This window comes from Urocitellus parryii, chromosome X (assembly GCF_045843805.1).
Source record: "Urocitellus parryii isolate mUroPar1 chromosome X, mUroPar1.hap1, whole genome shotgun sequence".
NCBI classification, from domain to species: Eukaryota; Metazoa; Chordata; class Mammalia; order Rodentia; family Sciuridae; genus Urocitellus; species Urocitellus parryii.
Window position 1 is genome coordinate 86,337,558 of NC_135547.1, and position 18,904 is coordinate 86,356,461.

General features: G+C 40.0%; 1 protein-coding gene across 2 annotated transcripts in view; it reads left to right on the forward strand.

Annotated features, from left to right (window-relative positions):
* The window catches only part of Itih6 (inter-alpha-trypsin inhibitor heavy chain family member 6), a 28,414-nt gene extending 24,161 nt beyond the window's left edge, over positions 1-4,253 (forward strand). For both annotated transcript variants that reach the window (XM_026407437.1, XM_077794060.1), the window contains 5 exons: positions 637-729; positions 1,435-1,470; positions 1,703-1,816; positions 2,763-3,140; positions 4,042-4,253. In XM_026407437.1, coding sequence (XP_026263222.1) covers positions 637-729; positions 1,435-1,470; positions 1,703-1,816; positions 2,763-3,140; positions 4,042-4,253 — 833 coding nt within the window. The remainder of the gene's footprint in view (positions 1-636; positions 730-1,434; positions 1,471-1,702; positions 1,817-2,762; positions 3,141-4,041) is intronic.
* The last annotated feature ends 14,651 nt before the right edge of the window (positions 4,254-18,904 follow it).

Below are 18,904 nucleotides of genomic sequence, written 5' to 3' on the forward strand. Positions count from 1 at the left end.
ATCTTCTCCCACTCTTCACTCATTTTCTAGAATTGGGGCCCCACTGGTCTTCTCTCTGCTCCTCCCATGGGCTCTTTCCTAGCCTCCACTCAGGAACTGCTTTCAAGTTACTTCCTCTACTTGTCCTCCCCCTTCCTACTACTTTCATTCCTTTCCATTGCCTCTAAAATTCCAGTTCTGCCTTAGATCTTAGATCAGATCTCCTTATCAGCCCTCCCTGCAGGCCACTTCAGGCCTCTATTACTCATTCAGTCAATCCATTATTTGTTTTATGTACAGCATTTATCACCATTTGTAATTATGATTTTCTTTATGCCTGCCTCCCTGACTGAACTATCAAATTCACCAGGTCAGAAACCATGTCTCTTTTCCAACATCATATCCCTGAAGCCTAAGCAATGCTTGAATGAATTAGTGTATTATTTATGTATGAATGCTAGGAAGAAGAACTTTGTACATATCTGGGCTTGAAAGACAAAGAAATTGTTAAGAACATAAACTCCCAGTCCTAGATATGGTCGTTTTGAGAAGCCAGTGTGGGCTTTCCTAGTCAGTAGGAAGACGGGCCCTTTGGTGAACAGAGAACTTTTGCCCTGAGAGTATGAAGGATTTCTCTTATTTCTTTGAGTGTGGCAGGAAATCCACATTGGGATGGCGATTCTGAGGAAATTCTGGGAGAAACTGGAGGGAGCATGGACACTCCGGGAAGTTCTGTGGGTTCAGCAAAAGGTAAGCAAGGAGCCCTTAAGCCTTCATTTCCACTTAATTAGAATTCTTAATGACATTATGGGAACTCAGAGAAAATTGAAGTATTCATTTTCTATTGCTTACATAGTAAATAACCATAAATTTAGCAGCTTAATGCAATGCCCATTATCTCAATCCATTTTAGGTAGCTATAACTGAATGTCAATAGACTAGGTAATTTATAAAGAGTAAAGGTTTGTTCATCCAACAGTTCTGGATTCTGAGAAGTCCAAGGTTGAAGAGCTACATTTCTGAGAACCTCCTTGGTGGTAGGAACCCTGTGCAGAGTCCCAAAGTGGTTCAGTGAAACAGAGCAAGGTAGACAGAGTTCATTTTTACAACAAAGTCATTTCTTGATAACCCATTAATCCATTAATAGAAAAATAACTAGGAATTTCTCCTTGGTAGTTAAGGAAAAAGAAAACATTCCAGGTGGCAGGAAAAACAGGAGAAAAAGATCACTCCAGAAGGCAGGGCACTCATAAGAATAGTCAGTTCAGCTGAGCTACAGCATAAATAAAACATTGGAGAGTTAGGAAGGGGCTAGATTCCAGAAAAGCCTGAAATGATGAACTCAGGAATTTGGCCCTTGTGTGGGATGAGGTGATTCAGAGGCCATGGTGTCTCAGGGTTCCTAGAAATGTGTTAGATCTGTCCCTCACTATTCAGGCTCTCTCTCCTTTGCAGGCACATTTCCAAGAATCTTCACCTTCTCATCCTCTGGTAAGCCAGCCATCTCCATCACCCTCCTTCTTTAGTACAGGACAACTCATGCACTGGGACTGGGTGGGGCTGGGCTCTCTCTGTCTCTCTCTCTCTCTCTCTCTCTCTCTCTCTCTCTCTCTCTCTCTCTCTCTCAATAGATATAGCCACTTCCCTTCTCCTTTCTTTTTCTTCTCCTCCATCCCATTCCTTCCAAGACCATAACTTCAGAGTTACATCTCCTGCCTTACAGTGGATGGGGACCCCCACTTTGTGATCCACATCCCACACTCAGAAGAGAGGATCTGCTTCACACTTGATGGACGCCCAGGAGATCTGCTGCAGCTCATAGAGGACCCAAAGGCAGGTGAGAGTCACAGTAACTTCATCTCCACACAACACCACAGCCAATATACTCATGTGAATATCCCCAGATATTTAGCACCTCACTAACACCCAGTAACCCATAAAAACACATGAGGACACACACAAAAATGCACAAAAGCACCAAGATACTCACAGAAACACACACACTGGGGCATATGGTAAATTATTTTTACATTCCTCACACTAAAAATATGCAAATATGCATCCAGACACACAGCAACACATGATACATGCCCAGATATACACAATAAACACACTCAGACACACAAGAACTGATACTCCCAGATTCATCCCAATTTCTAGGAATTCAGCACACAAAGACAGCACACATTCTCTAGTACTCTAGACATATAAAATGCAATGCAATGGTGCACAGACATAGTCACACATGTGATGACACATATCCATATGCATGCACACTGACATCCCAGATATACATCGGTATATACAACACACAACCAGGCACACACAACATACACTATTGTACCAAATCATAGAACACCAACATATCCAAGCATACATTAACATACAACAAAAGACACACTCTATCATGCCACCTTCTTTAAACATGGAGATACACTTACATGCCCAGAGATACTCCTCCCAATATAACCAAACATTCTCTCTCTCTCTCTCTCTCTCTCTCTCTCTCTCTCTCTCTCTCTCTCTCGTAAACACATACATATATGTGCAAATCACCACACTGGGGTGAGCATGTGCACACATATTACCTGTCCTCACACACAAAAAACTGAGGGTGGACCATGGTGGAATTATTTTCTCTCGAGCTAGACTTCCAGCCACAAATCTGTAGTAGTTCATCTGGACCCTGGGCCCCAAGACCTCATCCCTGCTCATACTGTGGGTGATGGTGTGAATGCTCAGGTGAAAGCCCATGCTCTGGACCCACACTCCCCTTGCTCCAGGGCTGCATGTCAGTGGGAAACTGCTTGGAGCACCACCAAGACCGGGCCACAAGGACCAGACCCGCACCTACTTCCAGATCATCAAAATCACTACAGACAAACCTCAGGCCTACACTATCACCATCAGCCGTAGTTCCATATCTGTGCAAGGTGAGAGCACCTTGCGCCTGTCCTGGGACCAGCCTGCACTGGTGAGGAAGCCCCAACTAAAGCTCCAAGTAGCTGCTGCAGCCCGCCTCACTCTCCACATCGGAAACTACCTTGAGTTCCTCATCCTCCGGCACCGCTACAGACATCCCAGCACACTACAACTACCCCACTTGGGATTCTATGTGGCCAATGGCTCAGGTCTCAGCTCCTCAGCCCGTGGCCTAATAGGTAAGTACTGCTAAGGCTGAGAGGAGCAAGGGTACACCAGTCCTAAGAGAGACCTTTGGCAGGATGAAAGGCCAGTGGGCTCCCAGCACTCTGAATACCCAATCACAAAGAGGAATCAGAGCAGGCTATACCCTTGAGGAACTCCTGGTCTGAGAAAAAGAAAGGTCCAGACATGAACAGTGATCACAGGGAGGGATCAATCCTGAATAGAAAGTAGTCTAGGGAACTAGAAGAACCCAGGGAGGGAGATCTTGCTCAGCCTCAAAGCTCAAGAAAGACCTTCTACAGGAGAAAAAGAGAACTGCCTACATTGCATTAGAAGGCTGAGCAAGAATATGGGTGAAAGGAATAGAGACTGGAGAAGCTAGAACTGGAGTGGTCAGAACTCTGTGCCAAGATGAAGAATTTGGTTTTATCCTAAAGACAATGAGAAGCCATGAAAGGTTATAAGCAGAGAAGAGACACAGTCAGATGAGAGTATTATTAAGTTCTCTCTGGATCTTTATCCTACTGTGAAAGTGACTGCAGATCCAGAGATACTAGTAGAACCTGAGGAAGAGGCCCCCAACAGTTTGGACAGTGACATTGGGTTGGACAGATACTTTTTCCTCCTCTGGGTCTCCCTGTACTTCTCTCCTTCCCTCCAATCTGCTCTGTCTCTCCTCCAAATCTGGCTGTCCTCCTTCCTCTGATATCTTATCTGTCTTAGCTTCCTACTTCCATACTACACCCCTGTCACATCTGGATCCTCCATATTTCCCACAGTGACCATCTTCTTCCCTTCTCCAGGCTTTTGCTTCCCATCCACCTGCCTACTTTTCCTTCTGGTTTTCCTACTTTAGGATCTTCTCAGAGCTCTGATCAGGGACTAAGGACACAACTCTGATATTTTCTTTCTCAGGACAGTTCCAGCACAGAGATATTCAACTAGTGAGAGGGCCCAATGGGCCTTGTCTGCGGAGGCACCAGGATCCAGATGTGCCTGTAGTTCTAGGCAAAAGGCTGCTGAAGGAGTCACCAAGGCTGCTGCCCCGCTGGGCTTCCTGCTGGCTGGTGAAACGCTCTCATGTAGAGCAGCTGCTGGGCCAGCCCTACCTTGCCTATGTCCTGTGATGGTTCCTGAACACCAAAACAAGAAGACTTGAATTTGGGACATCCAGAAGGCAGCACATAGAGTGAGCCAGGGACAAAGACCTAGTGACACAAAGACATACACTCACACATGTGCTAAGAGATACATATACTAGGATATATAAACATATAGATATGCAGACCTGTGGACCTACAGGCTTAGGGATTCCTATCTCTGCACAGTCCTTCCTCTCTGCAGTCTCTACTCCCTCCAAATCCATACTTCACAACACCCATGGAAGTGACTTTCTTAAAACAAAAACTGAGTCTCTTGTCTGGTCACAACTTTCTCTGGCTCTCAGGGTATATTTAAGGATCTTGGAGTTTCCATAACAAACCACACTCCCTCCCATCACTGGATCTTTGCATGATTTCTTCCTTCTGCATGGGACACTCTTTCTTTACTTCATGTAAGTAAATTTAATTCACCCTTCACCTCTCAGTTGCCACCTCTTCTAAGAGGCCTTCTCTGACCCTTTCCTTAGATTGAGCTTGGCTCCCTCTTCCATGTTCCCATAGCCTAATCCCAACCCCTTCTTGTTTATAACACTTATCATACAGTGTAATAATCATCTAGTTACTCATCTGGATCCCTAACTTAGAATGTAAGCTCTTTCAGGGCAAGGGCCTTTTCTGAATTATCCATGTAGCCCCAGTGCCTGGCACATAGTAGGTGCTTAGTAAATATCTGCTGATGAATGAAATAAACAAGGAGATCCCATGAAATAGCAGTACATACACAAATATATATTCTCACAATGAAAGACACAGAATTACACACAGAAAGATAGCAACAAGGACACAAACATGAAAAAAACAGGGACAGAGACTATGGAAACACAAGCCACAGAGATATCAAAACAAAAGAAACCATGGATATAGGAACATACAGACAGACAAAGAAAGATTTAGACATACAAAGGCAACAGAATCAGGAATAAAAATCTAGAGAGAAAAACAGATGCTCTCTTGCTGAGCCTCTATGACCCCATGATTTTGAGTTACTGTCCCTGTCACAACAATGCAAGGAGATAAAAACAAGGTAATTCAGGGACATACATTCAATGGTTAATGTGAAGACACTTAGCCATAAGAACATATAAACTTAGTAATAGATATACAAAGAGATCTAGACATAGGAACAGAAAAATCAAAACACACAGAGATACGGGGACACAAAGGCAACTAGGGAGACACTGATCAGGACCTAAGTTCAAGATACCAATGACAGAAAGATAAAAAAAAAAAAAAAAACAGAGATACACTGACATGTTGACCTGCAGACAGGGAAGAAGATGAAAGAACATAGAGACACAGAGCCAAAGACATATAAAGATGTAAAAACAGAGATATTACACGGTCCTAGATTTGATAACAAAGACTCAGAGACATAGACACATGCAAAGGAACACAAAGAGTCAGACAGGAACACAGATTCGTATATTCAGAGATCCAGAGACAAAGAGAAGAGTCTAAGGTACTTGAACAGTGACGACAGCAGAGATAGGGTTTAGGCCATATAAGAGAGACATAAGGAAGGATAGGCAAGGTGCAGACCCAGGTACATTGTGACCAGTGACAAAAAGAACACAGGAATTCAAATACAGAGACCCAGAACAGTTCGACATGGGAATGTTAACCCACAAACACAGTCACATGAGACAGAGGCTAGACACAGGAACACAACTGGAAAGGTAGAGAAAGGAACAAAGAAACCTAGACACAGAATATAAGCAAATGGGCAGAAACACAGAGACAAAGAAATCTATCCAGAGAGGAGGAATACAAAGACACACATAATGAAGGGACACCGAGAATAGTGACACATAAACAGGCAACCAATATCACAAATGAAGGGATGGGGACAGTGAATTCAACACAGGGGCCTAAAGATAGTGGTTCAAAGATTTAAAAAAAAACATGGAACTAGATACAGAGAGGCAGAGAACACAGATGTGGTGAATCAGATCAAAACAAAACCACAATAGAGTAAGATAGAAAGAGATACAGGAAGACACCTAGACAAACCCATAGAAACTGGAACATATTCATAGAGACCCAGAGAAAATGACCTAGGGACTAAGAAAGGCATCAAGTAACAGAGCAACTTAAGACACAGCCACAATAACAAAATGAAGCAAAACTACAGAGACACTGACAAAATAAGGGAGAAATAGATGGACAAGAGAATAACTACCAAAACACCAATAGAGGCATGGACATGGACAACAAAGTTCTGGAAATAAACAGACACCAAGTACATGGAAGGAGGCATATGCAGACCCATGAGCATTAAGACACTGGAACACGAAGACTCAGCAATACCCAGATACAAGAATATAGAGACTCAGAGACACATGTACACTGGATTACAATGTTTCAGAGGCACAAAAGACTTGGGAGTACACAGAGATGGGGGCAAATGGATAATGGAACACAAAATTTCATAAGCAACCAGCCATAGAGGTATATAGCTACTAGGTCATATGCAAAGACTTGGGGACATGTAAAGATTCAGAGACATGTAGATTCAAGGATGCACAAAGATTCAAGGATAGACAAAGATTCAGGAATATGCAGATTCAGGGACATGTAAAGTATCATGAACACACAAACTCAGTGATCTCCAGCAAAAGGAACACACACACTCTCAAACACATAAGCTCACTGAATGACCAGACTCTGAGACACAGACACTAGAACAGAGGCTCAAGATATGCAAAACTCAAGGATAAGAGACACTAAAACACAGAGACCTGGGACACAGAGACAAAGAACAGACATAAAGAATATAAGAATCTTAGAGTCACCCAGAGATGGAGATATACAGATACTGAAACAGAGACTTGTAAGCTGTATGATGACACAGAGATGCATAAAGGATGTGACACATTCACAGGCTTAGAGAACCAAGGACATACATACTGGACCACAGTATACAATGAAAGCTCCAGAGACATTGAGACATAAAAAACCTTCAGAAACTGAAATATGAAATATGTAAACACTGGATCCCAGCAAGACACTTGTCATACGGATAATAAGATCCCTATAGCTAACAGGAAATAAAGCCAACCACTAAAACACACAGAGATACTGGTATGAACAAATACTCAACACACACAAACACTAGAACATATGCAAGACATACAAAAACAATGGGATGAGACTTGGTACACAGGTACAGGTACACACATTCACTGGCATATACAGACAGAGGGACACACACACCACTAGGGCACAAAGAAACTGGGGCATAGAAAATGAAGCTCAAAGACACAGAAACGTGCTGACCTGGGACATACAGATACTGAGGCACACAGACACAAGGAGATATATATATTAAGACATACAGGCACTGAGATTCACAAACAATGGAACAAGCAAACACTGAGATATATTTATACACTGAAGTACACAGGCACTGGGACACATAAACACTGGAACGTATAGTCATTGAGGCATACACATACAGGCATGGAATTACATAGAACTGGGTTTCTACACATTGTGACACAGACACTAGGACACAGATATGGAAATTCACAGACAGATTGAAATTAAGAGACACAAAGTGACATGCAGCTAATCTGGATATGCAAACACTGGCATACAGAACCTGAGGAGCACAGATACTAGGACATACACAGGCACTGAGATGGATACTGGAACACACAATCATTAGAACAAACAGACACTGGGTTATTCAGGCAGATAAACAGGTTGTGTTGTTCAGACACTGAAGAATATGCAGACAGTGTTGACACACAGTCATTTGGTGCCTATAGACTTTGAGAGCAGACACATAGATCCCAAAACACTGGGATTCATAAACATTGGTACATAGGGGTAAACACAAATATTAGAACTTATGGCTATTGGAGTAGGCGGGCACTGGGATACAGAAAATTTGAGATACACAGACACTGGGACACAGTCATGACATGCAAAGACAATTGGATGTAAAGATACTGGAGGATACAGTCATTGGGACACTCAGATACTGGGAACAAAAAAGTAGCAGTGCACAGATATGGGACAAACAAACACTGGGACACAGAGACACAGAAACACATGCATTAATACACAGATACTGAAAAGCACAAACTCTGGAGTACTCAGAAATTGGGACATGCAGGCACTGGAAAATATTCACACACAGTCATTGGGACACACAAACACTGGGACACGTAGACATAGGGATATGTAGACAAAAACATATAGAAACTGAGGTACAGAAACCATCACACACAAAAACAGTCATAGATACACCACAACATGTTTACTCTGGAATACACAGCCACTGGAGCACACAAACACTGGATGTATAGTAACTAATAAACAGGAAAAAGGGATATACAGAATCTAAATAGCACAGACTCCAGGACATACACAGACATTGAGATATACAGATTATTAGCATTCCAGACACTGAGACATGCCAGACGCTGGGTTAAAAAAAAATGGATAAACAGACACGAAGACAAAAATTATTGAATATACAGACACTGGGTCATAGAATCAGTTGAACATATATAAACATATACGTAGAACACTGATACATAGGGACATAGGGACACAGAGATGCAAAGACACTTAGCACAGAACTACTGAAACTGGAGACTCAATGAAACATGCTGCCACTAGAATTTTGACAATGGGACACACTGACATTGAGAAACATAGACAATGAAACATACACAGGCCCAGAAACATACAGACACTGATATATAAGAAAGACAGCCTGAAACACAGGCTCTGGGATACACTGAAACTGACTTGTAGAAACACAAAAATTCTTGGTCACACACATTCTTAACAATATTGACACTAAGACTACAAAGATACTGTAACACAGAGACACTGAGGCATATAGTCATTAAGACATAGACACTGGGACACAAAAACACTGCTACTTAAAGATATGGAATAAAATAAACATTGGGGGATATACACCTGAGACACATAGATACTGGGGCACACAGATACTAGGATACACAGATGCAGAGACACACAGACACTGGGATACATAGAGGCACAGAGGAACTGAAAGACAAAATGTGACATGCTGATGCTAGGGCACAATGATAATGAAAAACAGATATCACGATTCAGATACAGATACCCAGATACACACAGGCACTGGGACACACAGACTCAGACCTGATAAATACACATTGTGACTTATAGCCCATCAGACACCCAGACATTGATATATGCAAACATTGAAACATACATATACACTGAGGTACATACACAGGCACTGGGACACTGAATCTGAGAAAGTCAGACATTTTGACATAAATACACAAAGAAATATAGGCACAGAAAAACAAATGCATTGACACACACATATAATCTGGGACATAATGACATGGTAATATGCACATATCAAGATACACAGATTCTTGAGCATAAATATGCTAGGACACAGAGGCACCAGGAAAAAGGCATTGGAGCACAGAAACACTGGGGTATACAGACACTAGGGTACATAGACACCGTGACACAGAAACTGAGATTCATAAACACATATATACAAGCACACACACTTGAACTCACAAAAGACACCAAGACACACATTGAGATATATAGTCATTGAGAAATACACAACCCTCAGACACATATACAATGAGATATACAGGCACTGGGAAACAAACATTGGAGCCAGGCATGGTGGTATATGCCTATAATCCCAGCAGCTCGGGAAGATGAGGCAGGAGGATTGAGAGTTCAAAGCCAGCCTCAGCAACTGCAAAGTGTTAAGCAACTCAGTGAGACCCTGTCTCTAAATAAAATACAAAATAGGGCTGGGGATGTGACTCAGTGGTCGAGTGCCCCTGGGTTTGATCCCTGGTATCCCCCCTCTCCCCAAAAAAATGAAAGAGAAACAAGCATCGGGATATGGAACACATTGACTGGGACACACAAACCCAAGCATATGTGGTCAAAAGACAGACACTAAGACCCTAGAACACACAAACACAGGGTCAAAGAGACACTGGAACACAAAAACTGAGACATAATTATTGGAACATACCCAGACCCTGTGACAGTCACTAGGAAACACAGACAATGAGAGGCACAGCCACTGGAACTTATTAAAAACAGGAAAAACAAAGGCACTGAGATATATACAGACTTTGAGACACACAAACACTGCCCAATACAATCACTGGGACGTGCACAAACACTGGGGTGCAGGGATACTGACGTCTATACAAAGAGGCAAATACCAATGCCAGGAAATATAGATGCTAGAATACATAAACACTGATTCTAAAGACACATAGACACTCGGATGCAGATAGAGGAAAAAACTTGGGCACACAGTCACTGGAATACTGAGACACTGGAACCCAGACACTAGGACATAAAGAAACAAGAATGCACAGAAGCTGAAACATACTGACACTTGGACACACAGTCACTGAGATCTACTCAAATACTACATCACTCAGACATTGGAGCACAAAGACACTGAGATTCACAAATGGGACACACAGGCAGTAGGATACACAGACAACAGAATACAAAGAATCTGAGCTGCTCTCAATTCTAAGCCTTGCAAAATCAGTGTTCTTCTGGCAAAGAGGAGAAAAAGAAAATATAGCAGAAGAAGGACCTAATTCTGAGTCTTGAGAGAGGACAGGGCATGAGAGTGCTCTGTGTGAGGGAGTGGTGACTAGAGTGGAAGGTGGATGGCAGGAGAAAACAAGTAAATTGGAAAGAGGGAATGTGAATAATAAATGTAAGCTTTCTCCTGCCATCAGGAGAACAAAATGTAGTCTGTGGAAAATAATGGAGGTGTTTGGAACCAAATGAGGGAGAAGAGAGGGGAGAGAAGAGCAAATTGAGGTGTTAGGAAGTGGGAACAAATACACACAAATGTTCCATCTTCCACTCACATGCACAGTCTTCATTCAACAAACTTTCATTGTGGGCTTCCAGAGTAAAACAAGTTATGTGCCCTAGGCCCTGTCTTCTAGTACAATAAGCCCACTTGGAGATATAGACTTTGAAACAGACAATGATGATATAATATGACCAATGCTAGGACACAGGTGAACACAAGAGTCTGTGGGAATACTTAATGATCAAAGAATCCAGCCCAAAAGTCAGAGCAGGATTACCAGAGGAGGCAAGATCCAGGTCTAGTGGAGAAGGACAAAGAATTAGTCAAAGAAAAGACAGTGGAAGGAAATAATATTTCATATATAGAGGTTATCTTGAGGAAAGTCTGAAAGATTCATTCTTTCATTCATTAATTCTACTAATATTAGTGAGCACATAGTATGTACAAGCAATGTGTTAGATGCTGAGAATTCGGAAGTGAACAAATGAATACAGTCCATGGACTCCATAGAGTTTACCTTCTACAAAGGAATAGATGAAACTGCCAAATTTTGTGCAGGAAATAGATCAGCATAGAAGGAATAGAGAAATCAAGGGAAGGGGAAGCATGAGAAGATATGTGAAAAGAAACAGGAGCCAGGTCACAGAGATTATTATGGACCATAGTATTTGAACTAAGCCAGAAGCAATGGATTAGAGAAATAAAGGAACCTCGCAGAAATGATAAAGTAGAAGGTGTCATGATGGATTACTTGATTGGAGGTGAGGGAGAGAAAGAAGTATAGTATGACTTCCATGTTTATTTCTAGCTTGAACAATAGGGTGAATGTTGAAGCCATTTTCTAAGATAGAGGAACACAGGAGAAGAAGTGGACTTTGGTGAGAATACATTTGTTTAAGGTATCTGAGGTCTCCCAAGTATTTGTTCATTATTCATTCTTACCTCTTTCTCCAAATCTTTTGAAATTTCATAGATTTCTTTGTTAAGATGCTTTTGGTTGCAAGTAATGGAAAATCCAGCTCAAACTGCTTTAATAAGGAGGAATTTATTGGCTCATATAATTAAAAAAGAATCCAGAAGTAAGATGGACTTCAGAAGAATACTGAACCAGTCCAATTGCTTAATGATGTCACTAAATAAGAATCCAGCTTTTTTCTCTTTCTCCACAAAGCCACTGTATCCTAAAGTTGGCTCTCCTGATAACAGGGTGACTGACATTGGCAACAACCACTGAACAAAAGTACTGAGCTTCACTTTACCTTGGGTACATGCCCATCTCAGAATCAATAATTGGGTCCTGGAATATGTGTTTGTGGTAACTAGCCTAGTGGAAATTTGGGCCCATTAATGGATCAAAGGATTGTGTCAACCCCATCCAACTATATGACTTCTACATATTGGATAAGGGAGGAAATAGATGCTGAATAGAACATCAAGGAAGTCATTATATTAGAATTAATATAATAAACACTAAATAAAACACTAATAAACACTATAACCAAATTAAAGGAATAAGTACACAGTAATGATGGAGTAGCAATTATACCAAAAGATTCAAGGAAGTTAAAGCTATAACTATGCAGCCCAAAAACTTGAGCTTCTTAAGAAGTAGGGCATAAAGTGACAAAATAGTGATGACTCTGAGGGTGATCTTCATGTAGCTATTTCTTCATAGTAACCAATGACTGTCACAGCCCCTTCCTCCTTTATGTAAGTCAGGTAGAATCTGCAATTTGGCAATGCCACTCTTAACAGAAGATAAAGTGATACCAAGAGAGGTGAGTGATTTACTTTGGAGGACAAAACAAGGCAATGACAGAGATAGTACTAGAATCCCCAATGTGTCATTTCTTAGCTAATAGCAATAGAAAAAAACTTTGACTGGATTAAGCAGAAGGAATTGGGTAAAAAAGTATTGAGTAGCCCAAAGAGTCTGGATGGGCCAGAGAATCAGATACAGAGGCTGTGTAATCAAAAATGATGCCCCAAATCCCATCTAAGAAATTTCCAAGAGGAAACACTGCTCACGATGCCACTATAAACTGGATGGCACCATTTTCAGTGACCATATCACTGATACTGGACTCTTCTGCCTGTAGAAACCAGATAGAGCTGCTGTAGCTGCATATACCCAGCACCAGAAAAGATTCCATATGGTTTTTTCCTTAAGATTTGAAACCTGATTCCAAGCGATAAATTAATTTAATTAATGGAAACTACTCATGTGCCCAAGCCCCAGTTTCAAAGAATACAAGGCAAATATGTAGCTTTTCTGATCTTCTCAACTTCTCTGGTAGCAGGTAGACTCTGCCTCATAAGATAGTGCATGATGAGGTACAGAAAACAAATTGGTAACCAAGACCATTAGTGAATACCCACTATATCTGGCTTACTAAGATTTTATCTAGGACTTCTACAATGGGGCCACCTACTCTTAAACTAGATGCTCTATAAACATTCTCCAAGGATAGTAAGTCAAAAGGCTAGTGTGGAAATGTAGGGGTGGTAGAAAAATGATATCCTCCCTTACCACCTCTCAGGGTGATTAGGAGTGCTTTATCCACATATAAGCTCTTTGGAAAATAGCACCAAATACTCTGGAATGAGTCTTAAGACTGGGAAGGTTTCCAGAGGAAGCAAGCCTTGATTTGGACCTTGAAAAAAAGATTTCAGAAGGCAAAAGAAGAGGAGGAGAGAATGGCATTGTGGTCCCTACCCTTTAACTCTTCTTTCCAATCTTGACTCTACCTAGTCACTGGCTGAGGACCTGTTTCTATCAGAGCCATAAAACTCTTAGATTATGTCAATGATGGTTGAACTAGCACTTCCAGGGGTTCAGGACTTGATCTCAAAACCACTCTGGGGCCAATAGCCAAGAGACCAGTGAAAGCTGGGATAGAACACAGCACACACACACACTATTTCCTTCTCCTCTGCTATGTCACCTCAGGTCAATTACTCTAATTCTCAGTCTCTTTGTAAAATATAATCAATCCTATTTTGTGAGGTTATAAGAATGAATATATATTTACATGCACATATACATATTTATAGTGCTCACTTCAAGGTCTGGCACACAACAGTATTTGGTATTATTCCTGTGAAAATTCAGAGCTTGGAGGAACCTTAAAGACTATCCACACCAATACTCTCCTTTTTCAAACTGAGTAGTTGAGGGAAAATACTTTTATGGATTTTTAAATTAATTTATTTTAATTAGGTATATATGCCAGCAGAATGCATTTTGATTCATTGTACACAATTGCAGCACAACTTTTCATTTCAATGGTTGTACATGATGTAGAGTCACACCATATGTGCAGTTATACATGTACCTAGGGTAATGATGTCCATCTCATTCTACTATTTTTCCTGCCCCATGCACCCTCCCCACCTTACCTCCCCTTTGCCCAATCATATTTTCTTCATTTTTCCCATGCCTTTCCCCTCCCCATTATGGATCAACATCCACTTATCAGAGAGAACATTCAGCCTTTGTCTTTGGGGGATTGGCTTACTTTGCTTAGCATGATATTCTCCAATTCCATCCATTTACATGCAATTGCCATAATTTTATTCTCTTTTAATGCTGAGTAATATTCCATTGTGTATATATACCACAGTTTCTTTGTCCATTCATTTATTAAAGAACATCTAGGTTGCTTCCACAGTTTAGCTATTGTGATTTGAACTGCTATGAACATTGATGTGACTGCATTACTATAGTATGCTGACTTTAAGTCCTTTGGGAGAGGGATAGCTGGGTCAAATGGTGGTTCCATTCCAAGTTTTCCAAGGAATCTCCATACTGCTTTCCAGATTGGTTGCATCAACTTGCAGTCCCACCAGCAATGTATGAGTGTGCTTTTGAGGGAAAATATTTTGACTGAGGGCTCACACAAGTAAGCAGCACAGAAAGAACCCTTTCTTGCTAAGCACTTCTCCAAAGCTGTTTTTTACTCTGTCTAGCTGAGTCACATTGGGAACAGTGAACCCAAAGAAATATTTAAAAAAGAAAACTCCTTTCCCCTTCCTTAACAGTGTCTCTTCTACTTTAGAGCCACTTTCTTTTTTTGTTTCCACAAATGAAAGAAAACACTACAGGGATAAAGTCATTGGGTCACCTCTCTCTCTATTGGGTATTGATTGACCTTTTTGTCTGCAGCTGGTAGATTTATTCATCTAACATTTACAGAAAACCTCTATGTTCTAAACTATTGCTGGACAAGTTTGGGGACCAGAGAGCACTTAGATCTGATCCCTAGCCCTAAAATATTCCATGACCTAAGAGATGGAACACAACCAAAAACAAAGATTTATAAGTATACCAGGTAGTTAGAGGGGTAGTAGTTGGCTTTGGGAGATACTAGCCTTCCCCTGTATAAAGTCCATCAACCCCTCCACATCCATTTCATATAAATTGAATGACAATGATACTCTTGGATATGGATAATTACAGTTTCTTGAGCTTATGTAAAGTGTGACTAAAATAATCTGGAGATATTTTTATTTGTTCTTTTTAGATATGCCTGACAGTAGTGTAATTTGACATATTATACATACATGGAGTAACTTATCCTAATTAGGTTTCCATTCCTGTGGTTGTACATGATATGGAGTTTCACTGGTAGTATATCCATGTATGAATATAGGAAAATTATCCAATTCATTCTTCTGTCTTTTCCAGAGAGATTTCTAGCACTGGCTGAATGAAGAGATCAGCAAACCTTCCCACCAAAAAGTAACTAAAAATCTTGGCAAAATTGATAAATAAACAAATTTTTAAGAGCCTAAAGTTATATAACAATTTAATAAGTGTTTACTTTAAAAAGTTCTGAACTTGGAATAAGAATGGGTAATCTATGGCATTCTGGCCTTAGGTTTTCCCATCGTCATCCCTCAATCAGACCAGTAAAGAAGTTCTGCCAGAGTGGTACAGACCATGAACACCAGAAGTTTCTCTGCCACTGTCAAAGAGAGATCACTCAATTTGAGTAGTAGTTAATACCCAGGACCAACAGCACCATAAATGGAAGTGACTGCTTAACAATGGGCAAGTGGGTGAGAAACTAATAGCTTAGATGCTACTACCCTGAAGTTATAGTCCTGGTTGAAGCAAACATATTCCTGGATGGAGCCTGAAAGTCCACCTGCACCTAGGCTACCTCAAAAGAGAAAATAAAACCTGGAGCAGGCTTTGAAACAGTCTGAACTTTGAATTCCCTTCCCTACTCATACATACATCCAGTGGTAGAGGAAGGAAGCTTTACTGGGTTCAAGTTGATTGAGCACAACTTGTGTCCAGTCATTGGCTCACCAATAAGCTATGCAGAAATAAGAGCAACTGCTAGAAAGCCAGTTTTTACTAAACAATGAAATATTTTAGAAAGAAAACTCTGTTCCCCTTCCCTAATAGTTCCTCTTCTACTTTCAAGTCTTTTGTTGTTGTTGTTGTTGTTCATTTGCTTCCACAAATTAGAGAAAACATGTGATACTTGTCTTTCTATGTGGGGCTTATATCACCTAACATGATGACCTCCAGTTCCATACATTTTCCTGCAAATGACATGATTTTGTTCTTCTTCATGGCTGAATAAAAACTCAGTGTGTGTATATATACACCACATTTTCTTTATCCATTTATCCATTGACAGGAAAGTGGACAAAGGGAGTGGGGAGGACATGGGAGAGTCATAAGGAGGGTAGATTTGTAGGAAGCTTTGATTGTAATCAAATAAATTATACTCAAACATTTGAAGGCCAAAGACAAAGATAAAATTATGAAAAGCAGCAAGAAAAAATGAAATATGTACAAGAAAGAAACAATATTAACTGTTGACTTCTCATGAGGAACAATGGAGGAGGCCAGAGACAGTAAGTAGAATGACATGTTCAAAGTGCTGAAATAAAAAATAAAATTATCAAAAATAGTGAAATAAATACTCCCAGATAAATCAAGATTGAGAGAATTTGTGACTAACTAACCTCCCTTGCCAGAATTATTAAAGGAAGTGCTTTAGCTGAAAGGAATGACACCAGATAATATACTCAAATATAAACAATGAAATGATAAATATGTAGACACACACATAAGACTGTATAAAACTGGGATTTTAATTTATTCTATTAATTTATTTAAAATGTTAAGATTGACTGAATAATAACTATGATACTATATTGTTGAGTTTATAATGTGTAAATGTAACAGATATTAAAATAATATCAAAAGGGAGAAAAAATACACATGTGGTATGTGTCATACATCTTTATATAGGGTAGGTATATAGATCAAACAATTTCAGAATAGACATTCTTTTCAAGCTTCTATAGAACACTCTTCAAGATAAACCATATTCTGGTGCATAAAGCAAGTCTCAATAAAACTTGAAGAATATGTGTTCTGTGTGACCACAATGAAATTAGCTTAGAAATCAACAATGGAAATAAGTCTTGAAAAATCCCCAAATTTCTAAGAATAAAAACTAAAACATTTAAAGGCAACAATTCAATTTAAAAATGAACAAAATTCTTGAACAGGCATTTCTCCAAAGAAGAATACAAATGGCCAATACATACATGAAAAGGTGTTCCACACTACTAATCATTAAGGAAATCCTCATGCACATAATCCCAGCAACTTGAGAGGCTGAGGCAAGTTCCAGGGCAGCCCCAGCAATTTAATGAGGCCCTAAGCAACTTAACAAAACCCTGTCTCAAAAAGTAAAATGGGCTGGAAATATAGCTCAGTGGTAAAGTGTCACTGGGTTCAATACCCTGTGCCAAAAAAAAAAAAAAAAAAGGAGGTGGGAGGACTATTACCCCAAGCAGAAAAAAAGAAAAAAAAAAACAAGTGTTGGTGAGGATGTGGAGAAATCAGAACAATTAGTGCATTATTGGTAGGAAAGTGAAATGGTAAAGCTACAACACAAAACAGTATGGTGGTTTCTCAAAGAGAGAGAGAGAGAGAGAGAGAGAGAGAGAGAGAGAGAGAGAGAGAGAGAGAGAGGCATAACCAACAGAAACAAAAGCAGGATCTCAGAGAGATACTCATATGCACATGTTCACAGCAGTGTTATTTACAACAGCCAAGAGATAAAAGCAACACAAGTGTCCTTCGATGGATAAATGGATTAATAAAATGTAGTATATGCACACAATGAATTACTATTCAGCAAAAAAGAAATAAAGTATTGATACAATCTGGAAGAACTTCAAAAAACATATAAGCAAAAGAAGTTATATAAAAAATATTACATTTTATATGGTGCTTTTATAAAAAGAAATATGATATATGAAGAAAGAGCAAATTTATAGACATGAAAAACAGATCTATGGGGCTGGGGTTGTGGCTCAGAGGTAGAGTGCTCACCTACCATGCATGGGGCATTGGGTTCAATCCTCAGCACTACATCAATGTAAAATAAAGATGTTGTGTCCACCTGTAACTAAAAAATAAATATTAAAAAAGAATAAAGACCTTATTCTATTTTTAAAAAAAGATCTATTATTGCTTAGGACTAGAGGTGGGAGTTCAGATTAAATGTAAACAAGTAAGAAGGAATTTTGTAAGGTGATAGAAATGTTCTAAAATGAAATGCAGTAATGATCACGCAATCTTATAAACTTGTTAAAATTGTTTTGTTGTACACTGATAAGGTGAACTTTATGGCATATGAGTTAGACTTCCATATAGCTGTTTTTTAAAAGTTATCCTGGAATGACAGGGGTACAGATCGGTGGTAGAGTGCTTGCCTAGCATGCATGGAGCTCTGGATTT